Below are 26,622 nucleotides of genomic sequence, written 5' to 3' on the forward strand. Positions count from 1 at the left end.
CATTTCAGCTGACACAGAGTCATATGTAAAGAGATAGAAGACGGGGTTCCTCAGGGGCTCCAGCCAGTGTCTGGAGAGCAGGTGTCAGCTGCCTCTCAGTGGGTAGCAGGGACACTCCTCAGACCTTGGCTTTACCAGACTCCCAACTTGAAGACAGGGGACAGTGCCTCCTGAGCAGCCTTTCCAGTGGGGCCCATTCCTGGATCCTTACTTACTTCTGCGTGGATGGATGAGAAGTGTGCCCACCCTTCCCACTTCCTTAAGAACTGGCAGCATAAACGTGTGAGACCTTCAGGAGTCTGGGGTAGGTGAGGCCCAGTGCTCCATCTGCAGCACTAAAGAAACAATAGATGACCTAGGTAAATTTAACCTGCCCAGTGTCTCCCAGTCATGAAGTCGGGAGCCCATCCTCACAACAGGAGACACTACCTACAAATGTGTAACCAAGAACTTTGCGAGGGTGGTCCTCGTGGTCAGTGTTACCTTCCCAGAGAGACTTGGACACAGATTTTTTTTTTTTTTTTTTAACAAGGGACATTTGCCTCTTAGCTCTGAATTCTAGCCTCATAGTCATGGCTTCAGTTGCCAATTCTGGATTGGGTTTCCATTTTAATCCTGGCACTGTCTGCTCACCATGAACCCCCAGCCTAGCATTTAGACAAATGTCTTTTAGTCAGTGTGAGTGACAGCGGGGCAGTGGATAGATGGAACACAGAGATGTGTTGCTAGTTCTGCTCCTCGTCTTGGAGGGATGATACTGTCATCAAACACTGGTAGTGGATGCTGAGTTACTATGGAAACAGATATCTCAATCTCTTTGCATGGCTTTTTCCAGTCTGTACCTCTTACCACCAAGAAATCACTGTGGCATCAAGCTGGGAGAGCTTCCTGGAAGAAGTGTCCCCAGGCTGGGTTCATGTGAATACTTTTGCTAAAGAGATTTTTCTAGGAGCAGGAAGAGAAAGAAGCATTGAGGGGACCCATGAGGGGTGTGAAGTTTATTCCACACCTTTCAGATATTTGTGTGGGCTTGATAGCCTTTTCTACTCTCAATAGTAGCATTTCCGACTCATGTCTCACATCTCCGATCTCCAGGTTTGAAACTCAGCAGCCCCTTTCTGTGACAGCCCCTCCCCCTGCTCTGACACCTCATTACTATATTGAAATCAAGTTAAAAAAAATAATATCACCTCCCCTACACAAACATATCTTTTTAGTTCAGTATAGTGGCGTAAGTCTAAATTAAGGAAAGCGTGAACCGGAAACAAAATAGCATGTGTTCCATCATTGAACTATTTGGGCGGGACTACGGGGAAAGATAATCGAATGTGTCCTGTGTAAGTCACCCCTACAAACATGTCAGCAGGTAGGCACAGATTCCAGTGGCACCAATATTGAATCAGTACTCACACTCCTGAACCCCAGGACACCCAAGAGTGCTTTCGTCCCTCATTTGCATGGGATTGAAGGTTCCATAGGTGTTAAGACTATGCATGTACATGAGACACAAGGTGGAGACTGCGAATTCCACCCAAACTTTGCATCTGACTGAGTGCCCATGGGGCACACTCACGGAGCACACTTCCTGTCCTCCTTGCAGGGCATCTGCCTTCCCTGACCCCTACTGGGAGTTACTTAAAGATTGGGGCCATGGCCGCATGTTTTCTATTTTGAATTAAGATACCGTGATTCTGGTCAGCTGGAGCTGAAGAGCCAGTTGTAATTACCAAGAGAGCAGCACCGCTGAGCTGAAACTTTCCCATTACTTCAACAATTGATGCTGGTCACCTAGAGCAGAGAAATTGACAATGACTAAGAAGAGACCAGCATCACTGAGGTGAGATCTTCTGGAAGGTGTTCCTGAGAGTCCGCACACAGGAGTTGTGTTACAGAGGCAGCCAAGGTTATGCATCTTGCTGGCCGCCGAATGTAGTTAAGAGTCACCCAGGTGGTACTTGTTTGGAAGGCATGAAATAGGCATGAAGAACAGCTGAGACTTGGCACCGGGAGAGGCCGGAAGAGGCCATTGTTGAAGGTGGAGCCTCAGTGGCAGTTGAATGGCCAGGACTGAAGGGGTCATGCCGAGAAGTTGAGGGAGGCTTGGCACTGTGAAGAGAGCCCAGGAGAAGCTTGGTGGAAGTGCAGCCCAGTTGCAGCAGAAGAGCCTAGCATTTTAGAGACAATAGTACTATGGGAGGAGGACCACCGAAACTAGCAGCAGCCGTGGAATGGAGCCAGCCTAGCAGGAGCCTAGAAGACAAGCTGTGTGTGCTGCCGAGGACAGTGTCCGAGAAGTGACCCAAGCTGCTCGGAGGAGTCCAGAAGACAGTGTGTGCGTCCCAGATATTGGGTATTGAGTATTTACGCTGTTGGAGTTTAGTTTTGCTTTATTCAGATTGTGACTGTGCTCATAAGGAAATGTTTAACCTAATTTTTATTTTGCAGGAGCCCACAGTGGAGTGGCTGAGTTTTAAAAGGGATTTTTGATTTTAAATGAGACTTTGAATTTTTGAAGACCCTGAATTTTAAAGTGTTTGAATTTGTAAAGGCTGTAAGACTTTTAAAGTTATTTATGTTTTTAATGTGAGATCTTGGAGATGAGTGAGGAAAAAATGTTACAGCTTAACAGATATGTTGGTCAACAAAGGATCAGTTGTGCGGCATAGTTTTATGTCAGTTGACACAAGTTAAAGTCATTTAAGAAGACGGAGAGAAAATGCCTCCATAAGCTGGGGCTGTAGTCAAAGCTGTAAAGCATTTTCTTAATTGGCCATTGATGGAGGAGGACCCAGCCCATTGTGGGCAATACCATTCTTGGGTTGGTGGTCCTGGATTCTATGAGAAAGCAGCCTGAGCAAGCCATATGGCTCAAGCCAGTAAGCAGCACCCTTCCATGGCCTCTGCATCAGCTCCTGCCTCCAGGTTCCTGCCCTGTTTGAGTTCCTGTCCTGACTTCCTTTGATGATGGAGAGTGCTGTGGAAGCATAAGCTTAGTACAACCTTTCCTTTTGGTCATGGTGTTACATCATAGCAGGATTAAGTCTAACCATGATCCTATACAATGCCCATAACTATCATAATGAAGCCAAATATCCAGAGTCCAAAACAAATGTGATACTATCTAGAACATTCCTTTTGCTTGTTTCTTCTCATCCATTTTTTTAAAAAGGCAGTCATTGCTTTTTTTTTTTTTTTTTTTTTAAACAAAGAGAGAGGCAGGTAGAAAGGAAACAATCAGCTAGTGTTTAACGGCTCTGTCAAATTTTAAAACACCAACTAGTTACTTTGATTTGTGTGTGTCCATGCCATGCCCATGCTTACAAACAGTAGACTCAGCCAGAACTTGTTTTTGGCTTTGTTTACATTCATTTTTTAAATGTAAAAGACTTTCGATGGCACCTCACCAAGGTTACAGCCCTTTTATGATCGTTAATTTTTAATCTGGAAAAGAGTCTTGGAGGCAAGACAGCTCATCTGTATTAACTTGGATGCTCAAATGAAAATATACAGAACTCATGCATTTGGCTAACATGATCTAGGAAAGCCCTGCCAAAGGTTAGGAATGTGATACTGCTTTCCTAATGCAGCCACCTTTTATCTAAAGCTTGTTTCCATTAAATTACCCTTGAACTTGGTGCTTGAAGATCTTGAGGAGTGCACACACACACACACACACACACACACACACAGAGAGAGAGAGAGAGAGAGAGAGAGAGAGGATGAGGAGAGAGAGAGAGAGAGAGAGAGAGGGAGGGAGGGAGGGGAGATAGAAAGAGATTTTCTTTTTTGACTTTCGAGGTCAGATCTTACTTAGCAACTCAGTCTAGTCTGGAACTCACTATAGCCCAGGATAGCCCCAAGCTCAGGGTGATCCTCCCACCTGAGCTTTCTGTGTGTTGGAATTGTAGGTTTGAAACAGGTATTTGGAGGCACAAGGGACCTTGGGTTTAATTGACCTGCTGCTCTTTTGGATGCAGGCTCACCTTCCGTCTTTGGATCAAATTCATTGGCAGTGTGTTAAGTCACCGTCTTCTATTTTTAAAGGACGTGGTTGTGAGGACTGATAAATCACATCTCCACAGTTTGCTCAGATTTCAAACCAAACTCCAAAGCCCTATGACGAGCTCCATCTTCCATGTTTTACCCCACACTTTCTGTTTTTCAGATTTACGGATATTAACGACTCTTCTGGGAAACTCGACCTCAGCCGCCTGTCTCCATCACAGAATGACTACTGGGCCATGCTGGCCTATAACAGATCCAAGCTCTGCAACATCCTCTTCTCCAATGAGCTGCACCGTCGCCTTTCCCCACGCGGGGTCACCTCGAATGCACTGCACCCTGGAAACATGATGTTCTCATCCCTTCATCGAAACTCGTGGGTGTACACGCTGCTCTTCACCTTGGCCAGGCCCTTCACCAAGTCCATGGTAAGTGGATGGCTTCTGGTACCTCACAGATGCTTTCAGTCTGCTTCACAAAAAGGGCTGGGAAATGCAGGCCTGTGTATCTATCTACCTGTGGGTCTCATTGTCAGCGGTTGTCATGGGCCTGGTATTGAGCATAACGCTGTTCATTCATTAGCAAAAGCTCTCCAACACATCTGTCAGTTTAGGTTGGGTCAGTTGCTCTACCATAGTCCTTGCTTAGATAGGAGATGTTGATTGTCACTGTTAGGTGGAGAACAGCTGAAAATTTGGAGGTTTGGGTTGAGGGGCGCAACAATGGCTTGTTTCCTCTCAATGTGATTTCTGCTTTGATTCACAAGTTTCCAACATGTACTTGGTGGAAAACAGACTTTATATGTGTGCTCTGTGTTGATTGAAAAAATGTGGGCTAATGAGTGTTCGTAGGCATCGTTCTGGGCTTGTTTAGATCTTTGTGGTGAACGTTCTAGATGCTTCTATGATGGAGGTCAGGGTGTAGCTCTTTCCTGGAGAAGGCTTTGTGGCTAGAGTGTGGTTTCTCCTTCATATCCCCGAAGACAAATATCTTGGATGAGTCACACCGCTGTGGTTAGAACTGAAATGTTCCCAAAGCTGAGTATGAAGATTTTACATCATCTTCGGTTGTTTATCAATGGTGTGTGAAAACCTCTTCCGTGAATTCATGAACCCAAAATGACTTGAATGAAGAAGGTGCCTGTTACATGGCATACACAGAAGATTGTTTTTCTGAGCCTCAGTTTTTTGAAAAAAAAATATATGTTTTTTTAGGGCCTGGGAGATGACTTAGTGGGATAAGCGTGTTCTGTATCTGTCTGAAGAACTGGATTCAGCTCCCCAGCAGAGAGGTGAAAGCTGGGGGGCGGGGAGGGGCGGCGGCTTCGTGCATTTGTAACCCTGGTGTTAGGGTCATCTGAGGGGATCTCAGTGCCTCAAGTTCCAGGGGCAGTGAGAAGCCTGTCTCTAAATAAATAAACAAGTTATAGTAGAGAGTGTTAAAGGAAGAACGCAACATCTACCTCCAGCTTACATACATGCACCCATGGGTGTGCGCACCACCACACACACACACACGTGTGTGTGTGTGTGTGTGTGTGTGTGTGTGTGTGTATGTGTGTGTACGTTTCCACACATACACACACGGGATAAATAGTAAAAATGTTTCCCTTTAAGTTGATAAATCCTTGGTGCAGTTACTGATGCTGTTTCTAAGTGGTAGAAATTATTTTTCACACACACGTACACACACTTGGAACTTTGGATGTATCTTAGGACTCGCTATCCTTGTGGTGGTGGCCAGGGTGGCGAGCAGCTGCCTGGCACAGTATATCCACCAGCTCTCCTTATCAAGGCCCAATGTGTTCCTTGGGGATCCAGGCCCATTTGTTTCCAGGGGATCAAGGCTCAGTATCTTCCCTGGGATGAGGACAACTTGAGGAAGTTGCCTCAGACATCTAATCCTGCCACGTTATATATAACTCAGATCATGGACATCGGATTTGTCTGGTGGTCACTGTCTGGCCATTGGCCACTTGTAGCAATTGAGACCTTGCCATGGGCAGTACACTAAGGAAATTCCGAGTTCTGTTCAGTTTCAGTTTAACTAGCCACACGTGTCTTGTGGTGGCCATATCATGTGCAGCAAGCCGTGTACAGCGTATGATGCATACTGCTTCTCTTCCGGACCCAGTTATTCTTGATTCTATGAGAAGCACTCATGTCTATAAAGTCCTTTTCTATGTCTCAGTTGTGGATGACAGACATAACAAGGGTCATGGGGCTAAAAATTAAGTAAATCAAATAGCTATTAGTTGTGACTATAGTGATTTTAGTTATGACACATAGGGTGCTTGGGGGCGGGTATAGGGGAGGTTTGATGACTCTGTTCCTCTCTCTCTTGAGATGACTGGCAAGACTGCATAGGAGAACCTGGGGTGGTAGCCTCAGACCTACCCAGCTGGCCTGGAACTTTCCATTCTCCTATTTCTAAGTGATCAAGAATCAGCACCTTGAATACTGAAGTGCACTTCAGCTCTTGTTGGTGACTGCATTCCTTGGTGTTTATATGGTCATTTGCTGAGACAGAATCTCAGTGTATAGCACTGGCTGGCCTACTCAGTGTTGGTGGCACAAGCCCAGGTGCAGAAATTAACAAGATTATGGAACACATAGTCATATTTAGGTTGTCTGTGGTAACAGTGACCTGTCTAGATGGCTGGTGGTGCTTTGGCATTGCGTTCCCTGTTGCTGAGTTCTTCAGGAGGGAGGAGGGATCCCAGGAGGAGGGAGGAAGGAGATCAGGAGGATGAAAGAGGGAAGGATGGAATTTCAGGAGGAGGGAGGAGATAAGAGGGAGGAGGGATCCCAGGAGGAGGGAGGAAGGAGATCAGGAGGATGAAAGAGGGAGGATGGAATGTCAGGAGGAGGGAGGAGATAAGAGGGAAGATGAAGCCAGCACTTGTCAAACTCAGCAGTCTCTGCTGCACTGCAGGTATTTAGGACTCTGCAGCAAGAAAAAGAAGAAACAGGAGGAGTGGGTAGACGTGGTCACGTTCCCCAGCAGGACAGATCTGACCACCCACAAGGCGATGTCTTTCTCTCATGCCATCATCCTCACACACCTCTCCATAGTGATGAAGCGTTTGCTTCTTATATAATAGAATTACTTCTGTAATTTTCATGAAGCTGTATTTTGAGACACTAACCCATGTGCATGGTAGATTCCCAAACACCAGTCTCTCAAGGCGAGGGCGGCGCCATTTGTGCTTCAAAGTCCCTCCTCCATTTCACCTTACTGAAAGCATCTTCCCCATGATGTGAGCCTAGCCTGAGCGTACTTTCCATTGTACAAGGCCCAGGAAAGAAGAAATCCTACCCTGCCTGGCTATCAGAAGCCTGGCCTCCCCTTTTCCATGCAGCCAGCTCCCGCAAGCATTAAACAGCAGTGCTTTAATATCAACGTCCCTTCTTTATTTGCTGTGACTCGCTGTGACTATGGTGATTTTAGTTACCGTAATTAGGTCACCCTTCATGGAGTCGGGCTATTTTAAGTGGCTCTTTAAGGACTATTGTTGCAGATCAGTAATTTTACAATTGGATGCTCTCGTGCAACTTTATTAAATGTAATATGTCTTTTAAATGTTGCCCTTTTACAGTTATACGTTTCTAATTGTTGCTGTAAATGCATTATCACTTTGAAATTAATTAATTTTTACATTTGGGCCTCCTGCAGTATAATAATCACTAATGAGAAACTCACAGGGACTAATTCTCAGCACAGCGCCCCCTACTGGCAAAGCCATGTCTCTGTCACACTCTTCCTCTGGAGGGCAGGTGTCCTGGGGGTTCTGGGAAAGAGGTGCTCATTCCTCCTCCCTCAAATTTATGATAAAATAAACAGAATGAGCAAAATGGAAATAGGTTATTTTAAATGTTGTTTGAGCTAAGATTTTTTTTTTCAATAACATTCCCTGAAACGTCTTAAAGGAAACCACAGTTTGGTGAGAATGTTCACATGATAAAGTCACACCATGTGGGCACTTTGTGTTGAGGTCTCTGTCTATAAGTAGTGTTTTATATATGTGTGTCTCTGTGTGTACTATATGTTAGCATACATGGTATAGTTACATGTGTGTATTCGTTCATGACATCCTAATTCATATAGCCTGACCTGTGCTGTAATCTAATAACATAAGAGACTGTCCAGGCTGATTTTGGCTATTGGTGTGTGCTACCTTGTTTTGAGGGCTTTGCAGTCCTCACTATACTCCCAGCTAAGGGACACCGTGGTGCCTCCCACGTGACATCACGATGCTTCAAGTCTTGGCATCTCCATGTTCATCTTTCTGTCACCTTCTGCGGCATCAGAATGACCTCTGTCTGGCCCAAGAACAGTGTTGAGAGCCTATTCAAGAAAATGCCATTCTCAGCCCCAGAACCGTCGCCAGTTCCTCCCTGCTCCATTTCCTTGGCCAAACAGATCATAGTCCCTGTGCCACGTATGTCTGATTGTGTTGTTAAGTTTCCTCTTTAAAACATTTGACAGTACCTTCTTGACCCCCCCTCTCCCCTCTATTTTTCCACATTAGTTTTGAACTCCAATAAACAACATCCTCGCCAGAGGTCCCAGGGCCAAGCCAGCCCTCTGTGGCTCAGCATGTAAATTTCAAGTTGAGCACAGTCACGTGCCTTGAAGGGTGTTTGGAGCAACCAAATATTTGTGTTGGCAGGTAACTGTCGGAAAGAATATCATGTGTTTGGGTAACAAGAGCTTAGCAGATGTTTTAGGGAACTGTGTTTTCAAATCAGTTCACATTTTAGGAAAAAAAAAATGGCTTGAGTTTGTAGGTCTTCTGAAAAGTATTGGGTTTCTCTTCCTGTGGCCGTGAAAAGGCAGCCATTGTAGCAAGCCTTAACAGATGTGCGCCTACCCGGCTAATGGATGGACCTGCAAGACTGGGTCCCTTTGCAGAGTTATAAATTATAAGCAGAGAAAGCATAACATAGCATTCTTCTAACCTACAGAGCCAAGCCGGGTAACTCTGCCCTTGAATAACCCGTAGCCCAGTGATTTATAGTTGTGCAATTTTAAAACATAATGAAGGGTATAATGAATGTTGATTTGTTCTTTAAATTAGTGTTTTAGCAAAATACGTCTCTCCCTTTACCACCTTCAAAGGCCCGCAGCAGGCTGCTCCGGGGGCGCATTCAAGGACCCACCTCATGTTTGAATCTTTATTGATGTATTGGTGTGTCCCACGCAGGAAGGAGAGGAATCACTCGAGCTTCCTGGCTTTGGTTTGTTTTTGCTTTTGTTTTTGTTTGTTTGTTTTTTTTTTTTTTCTTTCTTTCTTTCCTGTTAAGAAAAGAAAATACATTCAGCAACATGGAAATCTGCATTCCTTGTTAATCTCAGTATTTTGAGCCTTCCAGGCACAAGTGGAATTCTCCGATTTCTGTGTTCCTACAGGCCAGGTAGAGTAGGAAAGGACTTTTGGGACCCCTGTGGCCAGGCCACACATGAACTTTCCTCCCGTGGCTCCTCCAGTGGCTTAGCTCTTACCTTTACAGAGGCCATCTTCCTGCAGCCTCAGACAGCCTTCTTACCTTCCAGGTGACCGCTGGCCTAGGATTTACCAGCCACTTCTCCATTCTGTCCAGCGCTTGAAAGTATATGGTATTTGCTGAGTCCCAAGCTCAGTGCATTCGGTGAATTTCAAAAGAGCAAAGAATTTGGAATTTTTAGGCAGCTCATTTTAAAACTTTGTCCCCTTCTTTCTCTCTCGTTGTTTTGTAATAATTCAACCTGCCTTAGGTCAGTTTTCTGTATCAGTTCAGTGCCTGAGCACTGAGAGCTATTAATTCACACTGGTTGGAATAAGATCTGGGGGGGGGGGGGTCTTATTTAATCTTCTCGTCGATTCTGAAGCCCTGAGCCAGCCAGTGGTGTGTTTGGTTCCACAATGGGAAGCACCTTTCCGATTGTTTTGGCTTTCATTTCGTGCTTCCATAGCGGCAGCGGCAGTGCCAGTCATTGTATTCTGTGCAAGTACCGAGGGCAAGGTGGAGTGGTAGCCCCGCTCCCCACTCCCTTCCCTTCTTCAGTGAGGATTCAGACTCAGAACTAGCCTGTGAGCAGCCATCTTTTCCTGTTCCGAGCATCCCGAGTCAAGTTCATTATCCCTGTTCCAGGCGGTAGGACCCTAGCAAAGCATAGAGCTGACCTTCTCTGAGCTTCTAGTGTAAGGAACAAAGCTTCAATGACGAGATAAAAGGATCCGCTATTCAGTGACTTAAACTGTCTGCTTATGGCGTGGCCACAAGAGAGCATGAGGATGAAACAGAAGGAACCTGGGTTCGCTGTTCCATATCATGAGCCCCAGCTCCAGTCAGACAAGCCATGTGGTTTTCTTTGTCCCCCCTCTGAATTTGTTATTCATGAATATACCATCCCCTCTGTTCTTAACCACATCCGCTCACCCTGCATGACACCCCACATTTGGGGTCTCTCAGATTAGAACAAGGTTCCTGTCATGTGATGTCACAAAAAACCAGGGAGGGAAGAACTAGGGGTTCCCCGAAAGCACTGGGTGCATGCTAAGTGAAGAGTGAAGGACCCAACTAGCATCTCTCCTTCCCAGCCTTTCCACAGCTGTGACCTCAAAAGATAGTCCCTGTATGCTTTAATTTAATATTCAAAAGTGACAGTTTGGTCTTTACATCATTTTATCTCTAGGCGTAAAGGAGAGGAAAGGATGTTGCCTGTTTCTAGCTGAAGGTTGGGAGTGTGTCCTTTGCCTCCAGTCTCTCTGATGTGGGGAGGGACTGCAGTTCAGAGTGTGCACACAAAGAAATGGCGAGGCCAGGTCTCACAGCCTCATGGTATACAGGGGAGCTGGGGCCAGAGCCAAAGACCCTCAGGCTCCTTCCTGGTCACAAGCCACAACAATGGATTCACTCAGAGAAGCATATTTCAGAGGAAGATATTTATGTTGTGAGCTGTGGGACAGTTAGGGAACATTCTAGAGTCAGGTGGTTCTCAGATCAAATGCCAGCTCCCCTCTATCCTAACTCACGAGCCAGTTTCATGCCTTCATTAAGAGTTCCATGAAACGCCAGGTCTATGCCAGCCTCACGGAGTGCATTGAGAAGTGAAAGTCCGCATGCGTATGCAGCGTCTGCAACACAGATACTTGGTAAAAGCATCACAGAGTGTTCTTATTGCCTTGTAGTGAGAACTTGATGTCATGGAGGTCTAATGTCAGCTGCATACAGAAACGCGCCTTATTAGCTATGCTCCGCATCACTCCGAATAAATGCCTTACATGCTAGATGGAAGGATTTGTTTGGCTCAGGGTTCAGAGGATTCTCAGTCCCTCGTGGCGTGGTGGCGGGCTCTGTCCATGGCAGAGGGAGTGTGGGGGCAGCTGGCTGTTTCCTGGTGGCAAGCAGGAAACAGAATTTGAGCCACAAGTGAGGATGGGTTGTAATCTTGTCCTTGGGTCCCAAAACCTACCAGAAAGCACCACTAGCCAGGGATCAAGTGTTTAGACACCTCACAGCCAAGCTGCAACACTTGAGCAGTTACTATCACTTTCCTCCACACACTGCAGCTTTAACTCAGTTTTGTGGGTGCGTGTGTGATTGATGAATGCAATCCCCTGTCTCTTTCTTGTATAAACACATACTATAAAGTCTTTGTCCCTGTGAAGCCAATGAGCATTTTTGCTATTGCCCTGGTTATTATGCATGTATGACTATACGTATGTATTAGTGTATACGTGTGTTATGCATGTATGTGTGTATATGTGTACATGTCTATGTATGTCTGGCTATATGTAGGTGTGTATATATGTGTGTGTGTGTGTGTGTGTGTGTGCCCACGTGTGTGTGTGTGTATGTGCAATATTCACGTTACCAACTTAAGATCTGTCCTCACCCATTTCTAAGCGTGTGGTAGATGGTCATGTTACTGGGATTTGGAGAGATCCCTTCATGATCCAAGGGGAAAGTGGAATTTATTTGAGCTTGAAGAAAAACTCCCAGAGCAAGGAAGCTGCAAATCTCAGCAAGTGCCCTGAAGAAGAGACTGTAGAGGAGGAGAGGACGGGCATGGTGGTTGCACTAAGCTGGTGTGAAGGGTGCTCATGTGACAGGGCAGTCAGCCACATGGTGGGGAACGGGGTGCGCTAGAGAATTGACTGAAACTCACAGTGCTAGGGAAAGCATGCTTGTTGAAAAGAGATGAAAGAGAGGAAAAGGAAAAGTTTCACTTTGCCGAGTGATTCGGAAAAACAGACTGATTTTTAGCCAGCGTGACTGAGCTAGGGTAGAAAGCCTTTGGAAGGAGATGTATATTATCTCATTAAATGGCTAATTATTCTACCCATCTCTTCTGCAAGTTTTCAGAGTAGTTCCTTGGATAGTTGATTGATGCCTGCCAGGAATGTTATGTCTCCATGCACGTCAAGGAATCCGCTCTCTTGTTTTAGTGTATTTCAACCGCTGTGGTCACATTGAGCAATTCCCTTTCCAGGCTGTACACATCTCCAGCGTTTACGTCTGGCCGCTTTGGCCAGCATTTGCACCTCTGCTCTCTGCTTCCGCAGGCTCGCTTCCCTGTCACTTGTAGACGGAAGTGAGGTCCTACAGTGGTTGTTCCTCATGCTTGGCATATGCCACAATTTACTTCTCTTCCGGTTGCATCTTCATGGGTCTCAACCAGGTGTCCCTGCTCCTAATGTGGGCCCCATGCCTGTCACAGGTGCTATTCTCCTGAAAAACAATGAACTGGCCAGCCCCTTATACACAAGTCTGAAACACTAGACACACATCGCCAAATGTGGAGAGTGAGGTTGGCTTTTTGTATGTGTGTTCACTTTTTTTTTTTGTTTCAGATGGGATGTCATGTAGCCCAGGCTTGCCTTGAACTTAGTGTATCACCAAGGATGACCTTTAACTCCTGATCCTCCTGCCTCTGCCTCCCAAGTCCTGGGATTACCAGCAAGCATCACCATGACAGATCTATGCAGTGCTGAGGCACACTAGGCAAGCAATCTGCTAACTGGGCTACCCTGACACTATTCACTGTGTACTTGATTGAACTCTTTGACTATTTTCCTTTTCCTCTTAAAAAAAATATTGTAAACTTTGTTACTAAATTAAAAAGGAAAAAAACTGAAATCAACTAGGCCCAAAGTCAGAGAAGCTATGTGGGATTGAAGCTATGGAGCATTACACTGGATTTTAATCTTTCACTAGCACATATATTTTCATGCACTTACCCACCACCAAAAAAAAATGTTTTTTATATTTATTTATTTTGGTGTTTTGAGACAAAGTCTCACTGTGTCATTCTGACTAGCCTGGGGCTCTCTTTGTAGACTAGGCTGACTTGAGTTTCACAGAAATCTGCCTGCCTCTGCTTCCCTGGTGCTGCAATTAAAGGCATGCGCATATGGACCCAGCATCTTTAGTTTTTGATACAAGATCTCATGTAGTCCTGGCAGGCTTCAGGTAGCCTATGTCACTAAAGATGACCTTGCAGTCCTGATTCTCCCCCACACCTCAACTTCCAGCATGCGGCAGGAGGTGATGGCATGTGGTAAAAGTCTCCGGTCAATTTCAACATTTTTAGGGGTGCCTGCTTGCTGCCACTCCCTGACAACACACCTTAGCATTGAGGAGAAACTGTCCCCTTTCGTTAAAAAGTGGCTTTGTGAGGGTATTACCCTATTTCTATAGGCCTGCCTGCCTTCTATTCTTTTCTTTCCTTTCTATCTCTCTCTTTTTTTTTCCTTTTTCTTTTCATTACAGCGTTTCAAGTTTAAATCAGCCTTTGTTCCTGAATGAGTGCCCGAGAGGAGAAAAGCAGTGTGTGTGTGTATGTGTGTGACAAATTACTTAATGAACATTTAACCAAGATTTGAAATCCACCAGCTTTATCTCCCTCTTCTTTTCTCCCGAGGACCCACTGGCGGTTGGGGAGCACCACCTCTCTCTACATCGTCGTCGCCCTCCCTCCCCGTCACTCCTCTATTCAGGCACGGGCCGTCTTTGATCCTCCCTGTTCCAGGTTCCTTTGCTCCAATTTCATATGTCTTTCCAGTAATTTTTGGCCCGAGTGCAGTTTAGATGCTGTAGGCCAGCATGATTAAACAAATGCCCAGGGTTTGTGTTGTCCCGTGACTTTCCAGAATGTTCTTTCCATGAGCAGTGATCTCTGTCTAACTTGTTTGACACATTGATTCCCCTCCACCCCCCAACCCTCACCCCGCTCCTTGAAGTGTAAGGTGATGTTTTTCTAACATAAGCAAAGAAAACTCAAACCTGAATCCCAATTTGTTTTCAGAGCAACTCTGTCTTCCCCTTTCCTTGCTGTAAGAGTTTATTTTAACACGAGCCAAGGGTTTACCACTTTCTCATCTAATGGAAGTTTAGAGTTTTCTCTGTTTACATAGTATCCAACCCTGCCGTAAAGCTAATAGCATCTCAGTAAACTGAGTAGTGATTCAGGTATGGCGTGCAGAACTATTTAGACACTCCGTGCAACAGGGAGAGAGGAGAGAAACTGGCACGGCATAAAGCGTAGGCACTACAAAGGGACCAGTGTGCCCTAGCAGAAAGGAAACACAGCCCTCTGCCAGCCAACCACAGCCTATCACCTTACTCCTTTGCTGTATTGTTTGCTAAGGGGGGAGATGTGTCTTGCTGCCTGCCCAGCACTCTGGGAGTTTTGTTAAGTGGTTTGGTTATTTTTGTAATTGTATGGATAGTTAGGGTTTTGTGGGGGGGGGGAGGGAGTTGTCCCTGTTACTGTGCTCCTGTGGCAGGGGTACCCACAGGCCTGGCACAGAGCTCCTTGTCTACAGCCAAGGTACTTGTTACCAGTGGCTCAGCCTTGCCTTTCTCTCCTGCTGATCACATCCTTCCTGCCTTCTGCTCGTGCCGCTTCCTGGACAGACAGAGGTATCCAGTATACCCTGTTCCTTTTCTATGTATGTTTACACATCTCTGCTTTGTGATGGGAGATAAGATTTAGTTCTTTAGTGAGAATCCTTATGACGAAGATGAAAGGATGTGGACATGCGTGTCCATCCCAAAAGCCACGTCTCGCATGGCTTCGGTAGAGGAGTTCACTGAAGGCCTTTTCTAAAGAAGCTCATGTTGCTGACATTGGATAGGAATTTCAAAAATTGGCCAGAAATTTAACTTTCTTAGTAAAACTAGATAAAACTTGCCAATCATTGCCAAGCCTGTAAGAAATCTCATTCTGTTTCCTTTGCTCGAACCCTCTGTAGGAACAGTTGTTACTGTTCTGGGCTGCTAGTGGTTTTTGTTTGTTTGTTTTGTTTTTGTTTTTGTTTTTTAACAAAGAACTATGTACATAAAGAAGAAAAGCAATTTTTTGCATTGTTTTTTATTTTTTATTTTTTCAGGACAGATAGGTTGCCTTCACCTACCCATTACATTGCCTAATAAGATACCTTATTCAGTCATCTTCAGAATTCTCTAGAACAATCAAGCAGTTTCCCCTGAGTGGAGGCTTTCTGCTTCTTCATGAATCACCTAGAGGATTAACATCACTATCAACATTTGCTTTTTAAGTTTCTCGTGCTGGAGTCTCTTTAATCATTTACATTTCAAGAAAAAAAAAAAAAGAGAGAGAGAGAAAGAGTGAAATATTCTTTAAGAAGTCAAAGTAATCCCCGGGAATATATGGTGTTTTCTCAGCTGGGGAATCTTATTTATTTGAAGAACAGAGAGAAAACTCCTCTGGCCGATCAGAAAAGAGGAAGAATAAACAGTGCCAGTGTCCAAGAAACCCGAGCCACAAAGTTCCTTGTTTCAGAGAAAAGTTATAAAAAGTATATTTGCCAGGTCCAAAAAAAATACCGTACATCAACTGCTGTGACCTGTGCAATGTTTTCTTAGTATTCTCGCTCTTTAAAAGGGGGGAAAAAGCCATAAAAATCTGGGAACTCGAAAACTTTTTTGATATTTTAATATTCTTAGGCAGGTGAACACAGTAAGTCTGTTTTTCTTCTTTTGAGTTCAGCGTCGCTGCTTGGCTTCCGTATGGGCTTCGTGTCACTGATCCCTCTGTTGATTCTGTGCACCCATAAAAGACAGAGCTAATGAAAGTAGCGTGTTTGAAATCTCAACATGAACCAGGACAGGTTTCCTATGAGGGAGGGTTTGTGAAGATGTTCAAACAAAAGCAAATGCAGCGTCCTCTGGGAGAACTAAGTTCTCCAGCACGCACCAGCGAGAGCAACACGCCTTGCTCCTTCCTGCCCTCCTGCTCCAAGCCTCAGGAAGAAGCTGGCAGGTTTCTTCTGCTTGAACAGGATACACTCTTTCTCCGGGGCTCCCTGATTCTGAATCACTGGTGCATGTTGTCTGGTTGTTTCTCATCTTTCCTTCCTTCACCAGGGCAGGAAGAGGTCCCCCTAGGTTCATCTTTGGCCCTAGCGATGGAAGGCCTTTTAGCGATCTGAGGCCCAAACAAACAAACCAATACCTTGTATGATGAACTCATCTCTTCCAACTTCACCCGGACACAATGAATTGGTAATTCATTATAGCAGAAGGTCCTCCCTGAGAGTTGCCGGATAAGTAGTTCCGGAAGACAATGCAAACAGGCTGCATTTACTGGGACTGACTGTGTACCAAGCATCTTTTGTGCCCTGGACTATTTACTTCCCAAGACTCCAAGGCAGGTGGGTGGAGGGTGCTTGTCTTAGTTTGGTTGGAACCAGTGCCAGATGGAGTCAAAAGGCTTTGCATGGAAAACAGGATCCAGCTTCTGCCTGGATCCCAGCAGCCCCTTTCCAGGAGGGGCTTCCTGTGTGCTGTGGACAAGAGACTGCATCCCAGCACCTGGACATTGTTGGAGGTGGAGGCAAGGCTCCATCCAACCTGGGTCACCCGGTGCAACTTTAACTGTAGGTTTGCTTCAGATCCTGCCAACCACAGTGGCCTTTCCTTATTGTCAAGATTGCAAAGAAAGCTTTGTTAAGGATACTATCTGTCACATGTGGGAACTGAAGCTCTGCTGGTGCCAAGCACCCTTTGAGACAGGGTTTCTTTCTATTGTGTGAGTTCTGGGATCAAAGGTGTGCGCCACCACGCACAGTGTAGAATCTCTTAATACAGACCACAAGTAGCTTTACCATGATGTGCTCTTTTGGACACGCCTCTGAACTAACTACACTCAGAGGTGTAGATTATACAGTGTGGATTATGCTGGAAAAATGATAGAGATTCAGAGATTACTATTTCTGTCTTCGGAATTGTAGGAGGCTTTTTAAAAGTGTGTTTTTAATAATGACTCACAATACTAGCATTTGATTGGTGTTTGTGGTTTTTGAGACAGGGTCTCAAGGAAGCCTGGGCTGGGCTGGCTTTTCTATTTAACCCCAATCTGGCATCACTCAGCAGCTGAATCTTTTATGTATGTGTGTGTGGGGGGGGTGACACAAATATTAGGTGCAAGTGTGCGTGGTGTGCATACACGTGTGCATATGGAGGCCCGAAGACAGCCTTGAAGGTTATGCTCAGGAGTTCGGTCCATCTTTGAGATAAGGTCTGTTGTTGTAGAGCCCATCAGTTGGGCCGGGAGTCCCAGGATCCTCCTGTCTCCACTTCCCCAGCCCTGGGATGACAAACAGGTGCCATCATGCAAAACTTTCTGCTTGGGTTGTGGGAACTGAACTCCGGAGTCTTCACACTTGCAGTGCAAATGGCTTTACCCTCTGGGCCATCCTTCCCACCCCACACTCCTTATCAAGTCTGCCACTGCCCAGCTGGCCAGTCTTTTGATCAGTTACCTGGTATTTTAATACCTATCATAGTTTCATCAGATCCTGGTTTATTCCCTTTTTGTTGCTTTGTCTTTCGCTTCCTGTTTCTCTAGCGATCCCTCCCCTAGCCCTACTACCATCTTCCCAAGTGCGCCATTTTGTGCCTTTAGCTTGTCTGATAGGAATTTGATTTCTTATTCAGTTCATTTATTAAGATGGTTTGTGAGGACAGCAGGCGCTGACAAAAGTCATGCCATGGATGCTTGTAGAAGGAAATAATAGGTGAATAAATTGGTTTATTGAGCTTATGCTCTGCTGCTTAGCATGGGGGATGACAGTCTGTTTTGGCTGAAGAAACTGGAGCCAGCCAATCCAGTTCTACCATGAAAAACAAAAGAAAATCTTGCACACGTTCATGTGAGAATTTGGGGAGAGGGTGCATGTGTTACAACAGGTGTGTGGAGGTCAGGCAACTATCCTCTCTTTCCACTGGGTCTCTTGTTGTCTGTAGATGCTTATGCCAAACCTACCTGGGCCAAGAGCTTGCAAAGATTCTCCTGTTTCTGCCCCCCACCCCCCATCTTGCCACTGGAGCACTGGAGTACCATGTTCAGCTTTCCAAGCAGATCCAAGCTCAGGGCCTCATGTGCGTGGGCCAACCACTTGAATCCGCCATGCCATCTCCCTGGCCCAGCACCACCACTTTGATCCTGTGGAATTGGGCCTTTAAAAACTATTTATTTATGAATAAATCTTTTTAATCAGCATTGCATCAGTACCTATCAACATTTGTGTTTTTCTTGATTCAGGTTATGTTTCGTTTTGCTGACTAAATAGTCTACTCTGATTTTTGAACCCCACTCATATAGTTAAGATCTTTTCATTGAACCCCTAGTCGCCAGCACTGGCTTTTCACAGCCTTTTCCATTGAGAGTTCTCTTCCATGTTAACATACTTTTAAGGGGAGCACATCTGCATTTCCCCACACAGAGTTGCTACCAGCCAGTTTTTTTTATGATGAATCTTTCAACCTGGAACATATATAGTAAAATTTGGCAGAAGGACCTCTGCTGGCTTCTTAGCTGATACTCAAAGACATGGCTAGCGAGTGCTTTCCATTACTGTCAGCTTCTCACATACCCAGGCTTGGTCTCTGGGAGCCTTGCTGAGGGAACTCTTTTCTGTGCTTCCAAACACCTAGGGTGATGTAGGTTAGCACTTGCTGATCAGGTGCCTCATGTCACTCTGAATAAGGCATCTTTAAACTTTTTTGGATACTACTAAATATTTTCTTTCTGTGTTGGAACCAGTATGTGTAAAGTATTCTTTTCCATCTGTTTCTGAAGCAAATATTTAATGAAGCAAGATAGTTACACCTGATGACCTCGGCTGGTTTGTGCTTGTGTGTTTGATTGGCTGGTTAGTTTTTGTTTTGGTTCTTTGAAACAGGGTTTTACTATGCATCCCTAGCTGGCTTTGAACTCATTCTATAACCTAGGCTGGCTTTGAACTCTTGGTGAGAGGTAGATAACAAATGCTACCAAGGATTTTGCATCTTAGGATCATTTGTTGGTGTTAAGGAGAGTGGAGATGATGACAGTGAAAACAGAGTTGAGGACGTCAGTGAAGACAATGGTGATGGGGACAGTGAGGACAGTGGTGATGAGGACAGTGAGGACAGTGGTGATGATGGCTCTAAGGACAATGATGATGATGGCTCTAAGGACAATGGGGATGGTGGCAGTGAGGATGGTGGGGATGGTGAGTGAGGACAGTGGTGGTGAAGGGTAGTGAGGACAGTATAAGTGACTGAGTTTTTATTGAATACCTTCTGTGTTCCAGGAGTTGAGGCACTTCTACCCTTGTTTCTTTGAAGATAATATATTTTTTCTTTTGTTTTCTTTATTTTAGAAATACAGTTTCACTTTGTAGCTGGCCTCCAACCTGAGGCTTTCCTACCTCAGTCTCCTGTGTGCTGGGACTACCAGTGTACCCCACCACACTCAGCCTGTATTCTCCACTGCTATCAGGGGAGCTGGAAGGGAATAAATAGCTTCGCCTGAGGTCACTTGACTCCAGGCCGTGGAGTGACACTAGAGTCCCTTCCAGCTGACAAGAGTGTATCTGCCCCGCATCTGTACTACCCATCATGTCTTGTCTCTAGTGTTCTCTGGACATCTTAGGGATCCTTTTTATGAGAGCAAAAAGTGACTTTGGGAAGAGGAAGTTGTGTTTAGAGTGGTGGTCATGAGAAGGGCCACTTGGAAATGCCACAAGTATGTCCAGAGACAGAAGCAGGAGAACTAGAGCCATAACACGGAGGGGTGACTGTGGACAGAGCAAGATTGTATAGTGTGCCATGACCATGCACACTCAGTGGGCAGGCACACATATGAGATATACTCATTTCTGAATGTATTTGTTGCTTTATACATAGTGCGTGTATCTGTAAATACACAAGTGAAAGAAACTATCCAATCTTTAAGTGTAATTTAGTGCTTAACTAAATATTTTTTTTTTCTGTCTTCTCTATTTTAGGCAGTCAAATTAAAATTCTCTTAACTGAAGGATATCTGATGGAGCTAGTGTGCAGCAATATTCTAATGTAATTTAATGCACTCTTCCTTTGGATAGGTATATTGTTAATTTCTACAAATAACGACTTCACCCATGACTCGGCACCGTCTCTGAAACATCTTGATAGATCTCTATGTTGACGACTCTTAGCTAATGAGGAAGAGAATCCGTAGAAGATAACGTGTGTCACTTTTGTAATATGTGTACCATTATTGTGGCCATTCGTTATTTAAATAGCTGTGGCCTTTTAGTGAATTCCAACATTAGCAAACCATGTTAACATGATTTAAAATATGTAATGAAATCTGTGATGCCATCTGATGACGGAGCTATCAAATTAGTACTCCTGGCGTTGATGGATCGCCCCTGGGAAGATTAGCTTGCATTGTTTGGAGAAAAAAAAGATGTGTGTTCCCCACGGGCTGGCAACATTTCAGCAGGCACTATGGTAGGTGATACGATCAGAGGGATGGCTTATTTGATGTTGAAATGTCACACAGTTTGTTCTTGTCCTTACAATATTAGTCTCCAGTGTACTCGAAGGGCAAGCAGAATGTTCCAACTGGCTTGTAACATTCTCTCTGAGTGTACATGTGTGCGTGCACACTTGCCTGCACCCTTTGTTTTGTTGTTGTCTGTTTACCATTATTAGCCTCAGTAGTGGATGTTTCCATAGGCTTTTCTTGGATCTCCTGTTATGGCTCCCAGAACGAGATTACCCACAGGAAGCAAACCCTCCACTACAGATCTGACACAGAAAGGGTTTCCAGTTGGCTGAGGTTGTTGCTGAGACCCATTCAGAGGAATGACTTCTTACAAGTCTTTAGATAAAGAATATCCCCAAGGGTCACTTTGTGATGTGTACAAATGGCATATTCAAAGTGAGGTGAATTCTACTGAAACTAGTTGTTGAAAGTAAAGAATCTTTTCTCTTTATTTTTAATTGTTTATTTATATTATGTTTTTATTTATGTGTGTTTGCATGTATGTGTGTGCATGTATGTGCAGGTGCCCACAGAAACCATAATGGAGCCTCGGGCCTCCTTGAAGCTGGAGTTAGAGGTAGTTGTAAGCTGCCTGGAGTGAGGCTGGGATCTGAATTCTAATGCTCTGGGGGAGCCCTACACATTCCTAAGTGGTGAGCCATCCCCATAGTTCCATCTTCTTCTTGATTTAGCATTGTTGTTTTTAATTTTACATGATGATGTCTTATTCCCAAGTGCAACGCCTTGGGAGTCTAACAGACACTTTACTAAAGTGTAGGCTTTGAGCCTTTATGAGGACCCCATAAGTATACATGATGTTGGGGTTCTCATCTCCTTGATTCTCAGAGAGAAAAAGGGAGGAAAATCCCAAGAGATAAAGGCGCATGACCTGCCCTCACCTGCTGCCTTTGGAGTTTTGTTCCTCCCTCCTATCTCCTGATAATCGGTGTTCATTTCGTTGGGATAGCAGAATAGCCTCTCATTTACTCTCCTCTCCCACTTTTAAAGCCCAGTGGTCATTGAAACTTACTGTGTAATGTATGAACAACAATTAATGTATTTTGGCATCCATGCTGTAAAGAGAATCTGACATTAAAATGCATGTGTTTATATGTGCACATGCATAAGAATACATATATATGCATAAGAATATATATATATATATTACATATACATACTCAGACCCATACCAGTGAATTTCTATAGGTCACACACCACGTTTCTTCAGTGTGTGATGATTTGGGGGTAGAAATAGCTTGGAGAAATTTAATTCAGGGAGGGGTAGGTGATGAAGTATTTAGTGTATTCTTATTGAGCCTGGAGGATGGAGGAACACACACACACACACACACACACACACACACACACACACAGAGAGAGAGAGAGAGAGAGAGAGAGAGAGAGAGAGAGAGAGAGAGAGATCATGCAAAACCTTCCTTTCCAATGATTTCCACTCCCCGTGTCACCTTTGCATTTAGTTTGCTTCACTTGTATGATTCTTTGGCGTACTCCCAGGTTCTTGGCCCCACTAATGGGTTACCTTCCATGACTTTGGAGACACAGATCCTCAGGCACTGAGTATAGTTAGGATGGGCTGGGCCTGCCTTTTGCCTTCTCATATGCCTCACCATTTATTGTGACCTTAGAGGTTGTCTAGGCTACAGCCATAGCTCAGAGGAGGAAACCAAAGCTAGGACTGTATCAAGAGATCCTTCCGGCTTGTGCCTATGCAGAATGAAGCCTTTTGGCCACCCTGAGACACGTCCCTAGTTCATGGCTTAATGGCACCTCATGTTGAGTGTCTCTTGAATGGATGCATCTCTCTTGTCTAACCAAATAGTTTAGAAAAGTACACTGTTTAACATCCAGCCAGTGGGTTTCGTGCTTCTTCCAAATGGCATGGATTCTAACGGTTCATGCTTCTGCCTTTTACCAGTTTATCCTTTCTACCCGTCCACATCCCCATGTTCATCCGTCTTCATCTGTGGTTTCTGCCATGTGACCCGCTCCTGCTACAGCTCATACGCTTTCTTTACCTCAGCACTTTGAGTCTTAAAGGCATGTGATGTAGTTGTAGCCTCTGTGTGTGTGTGTGTGTGTGTGTGTGTGTGTGTGTGTGTGCGCGCGCACACACTCCATTAATGAGCACTGTTACATTTGCCAGTGAACTTCCTAGGAACTCACCTTCTAGTTCAGATGCTGGTAAACATTTAAAAAATAACACCATCTACCTAATTGCCATTCCGTTTATACTAAAGACTCACTAGACCTCACAGATAAAAACAACCCCCCCCCCAAAAAAAAACTGTTTAGCTTGATTTTGAAATCCCAGGAAGCTGAGTCTAGCAGATTCATGAGTACTTAGTTCTCTGTCTGAAAACTCGCGAGATTAAGGCGCTTCCCAGCACCACTTGGGCCACCTGTCCCTAAGTTTTATCATTTTTGTTATCAGTTGTGTATTGCTAACCATTTCTTTAGCTGCCTGAGCTGTTTAGAAGTACTTTCATCTTCTTAGTTCCATTAAGGCTTAAAAAACAAAAAAAAAACAAAAAAAACCCGCTGTAATTCATTTTATGTCTCTCTTTTTTTTTTTTTTTTCTGAATGCATGTGTGTGCACTGTGTGCATGCCTGGTGCCTGGTGTCTGCAGAGGTCAGAAGAGGACGTTGAACCCCCTGTAACTTAGACTGTGGACTATTGTGAGCCTCCATGTGGATGCTGGGATGAACAGCACATGTTCTTAACTGCTGACCCGTCTTTCCACATCCCCAGTAAAGGATCTTCCTGTTTGTCTTATCTAGGACAGAAATCTCCAACACTCTCGGGGCTCGATGCTAAAACTCTTCCTATTTGCACCACTCTTGGAGGCAAATGGTAGAGCTTAGCACTTCATAGGTAAATTTTTAGTCATTTAAGATATGCTTGCCCTGTAGACATATTTTTATTGTCATGTGTAGTTGAGGAAATAGAAGAGAGCAAAGGAAACAAAATGTAAGCTAGCAAAACGCTTCACCATGTCTTTTTCTATAAATTAAAAATAATTTTCTTACAGAAAAGCGCCCACTCGATACCCTGACCTCCTCTCCTTTAAACTAATCAAGTGTGAGCATTGCCCTTAAGCCGCTGTCCTGGTAAGCCAGCGGCAAGACTTCATCCTTGTGTGATGTGCCAAGAGTTAAATAGAGGGACACAGAGGTTGTAGATGTGAAGGCGTCATAAAGCCAGGCTGCATGCTTCCCGAGAAGGTAACCCCACAGCGTCCATTAAGGCAAAGCTGCCCTGCAGCTCAGTCGGAAGATGCTGGGGTATGCTGCTGATAGTCTCAAAACCAGGACAGTTTTAAAATTATTATTATTATAGACTATTTTTAATTATTTTTTATTATAGACTATTTCAGCATAGCCTTTCACACACATATTAAAGTATAGGATTTTCAACAGTTCATCATTGCCCCCCAAATCTCCTTACCTTTGTGACTGTGTACTCTGATGTCACTTGGAATGTTTATTGTGATTCTTTTATTGAGTTCTTTTTTTAAAAAGTTTTTATACAGCAGGTGGGATGAGGTAGTAGCAACACAGCAGAAGTGGAAGTATATACCACAGTTAGTAACCTAGGGAAGCAAGCAAACAAACAAATAAAAAGCAAAGCCAAGCAACAAAACACCCCACGAATTCTGGTGTTAGCCTTCAGGAATCTGCTGTTGTTTTAAAGGTGTTGGAGAAAGGTGAAAGCAAAGAGTCACAAGACATCTTCATGGTTCTTAGGAGGTCATGGGTCACCAGCCTGGGACCATGTGACCATGAATATTAATGTACATATGTTATCCATCAATCACTCCATCTCATTCATGCCCATGCTGAGATTGGCCTCCAGTGTTGGGTAGATGGGGAATATCGGAAACATACTGATTCATAGAGTCCAAGTGGTTTCCCTTAAAACTAAATTGAGATGTGCAAGGCTGTTTTAGAATTGTTTAGTCTGGGCTGTTCTCAGCAAGCACTCAGGATCATTTTGAGAGGCATTGGTAATAAAAGGTGGAGAAGAAGCATTTGCTGAGTTGGCAGACCAGGCACCAAGAATTGTTCTTAAAGAAGTCATTCTGTTTACTTGCCACAGAAGGATGGTTCTGAATCAGTGTGCTTAGTTTACAAGTCAGGAAATCATGACTCTGAGTGACCTGCCTTGAACACACAGCTGCTAGATGGCAGAGCAGATAATCAGATTGAAATATCTGTGCTCTGAAGCTGTCCCTCACTGCCTGCCTTGGCACAGCTTCCTTGTGTAGGCCAGGGCTCCCACCGATGCATCTTGGACTCTAGGCTCTAGGTGCGCCGTGCAGCTAGCCTTGCCACCAGTGTGATATTCCAGCTAAGGAAGGGGCTCACACCTCTGGCATTTGGGATCCTCTGTGGCTAGGAGCAAGTAAGGAGATTTGTTGCAAGAATGAGTCCCATCTTGCCTTCTGGATATGACTGTCAGTCCATTCCTTATTCATTCCAACAGTCTCTTAGTTTTTTTCAGTCTAATGAAACAACCCATTTTCCAGGGCACTAATTTTCCTTTTTTTCTCCTTTCCCCAACCCAAATGCTTGCATTTCAAGAGAACAGATATCCTCTTCCGAGATTGAGAACACAAAAGAAATCAACAGAAGCCCGGCTTTCCCGAAGATACCCACCATTTTGTAGGAGAGAAAGCCGGTGTGGCCTCTGGCAGATAGGTCTTGTCACCCACTGTGTCTTTGCTTTTGCAAATTTAAATGAACATTAGACATGACCACTTGTTCAATGTGTGGTGCAATAAAAGATTTTGAACTAATCTGGTGTTTTTGCAAGGTGCAATGGACCATAAATAGAAGATGGACACCTTGAGTTCAGCTTTAAATTGTGGTGTTATGAGAGCAAATACTGAGTGATTCTCGTGAGAAACTTGGAAGTGTTTTCCTTGGAGAGCAAGGCTTGAGTAGCTGGGTCTGCAGATAGCAACAAAGGTGTTAGTGGTGATCATCTCGCTCCCCAGCTGACTTTACTTCCCAGTTGTCAGCCATGCTCTTCTCCAGGCTTGTGCTCTAGTCATCGTTATCCACCTCTGTTGGTGGCGGTTAAACTATGTGCTCCCTGCTGGAAGCTTGGTGCTTTCATAAAGCTAAAGAAGTCTGTGTTTGATTTTTTTTTTTAAAGCCCAAGTAAAATGGCATATAAGATGGCACCCTTTACTTGGCATGAATGCTAACTTTCACAATTCAGAGATACATGTACATTAGAATTCTAATTTGTTTGCATGTTAAATTCGATCACCTCCAGTGCCTTGCGTCAGACCCAGGTCCTCCAAACATCCCCTATCAACAGCCTCTGCGCTTCCATGGCCATTTACCTAAATGAAAAGGGTAGTTAATAATGTCAGAGGGAGAAGGAGAGAGGTGGGAGAGAGACAGAGAGAGGGGCAAAAAGAAGAGGAGGAGGGAGAAGGAGAAGGAGAAGGAGAAGGAGAAGAAGAAGAAGAAGAAGAAGAAGAAGAAGAAGAAGAAGAAGAAGAAGAAGAAGAAGAAGATAGAAACCACTACATACAAGAAACATATTTAGAGAAGCCAGTAGTATGTAGATGGGTACTCCAGGACACATGTAATTTGAGAGAGAGAAAAAAAAAAGCTAAACAGTTCCCATTGCAACCATCTCCACACAGGTCCATATAACCTAGAGTCGGGCAAGGCAGCCAGGGGCAGCTGTTATTCAGCACAGCACTGTTTTCAAAAATCTTAGCCATTCCCGGACCAAAACCCCTTTGCAGGTCAGTCTTGAATTCATTCCATGT

The 26,622-nt window shown here is 44.5% G+C and overlaps 1 protein-coding gene across 1 annotated transcript in view; it reads left to right on the forward strand.

Moving 5' to 3' along the window:
- The window catches only part of Wwox (WW domain containing oxidoreductase), a 919,511-nt gene that overhangs the window by 282,986 nt on the left and 609,903 nt on the right, over positions 1–26,622 (forward strand). The window contains exon 8 of the mRNA XM_051168609.1: positions 4,166–4,430. Within this exon, the coding sequence (XP_051024566.1) occupies positions 4,166–4,430 (265 nt within the window). The remainder of the gene's footprint in view (positions 1–4,165; positions 4,431–26,622) is intronic.

The sequence above is a fragment of the Acomys russatus genome, chromosome 26 (genome assembly GCF_903995435.1).
Source record: "Acomys russatus chromosome 26, mAcoRus1.1, whole genome shotgun sequence".
NCBI lineage: Eukaryota > Metazoa > Chordata > Mammalia > Rodentia > Muridae > Acomys > Acomys russatus.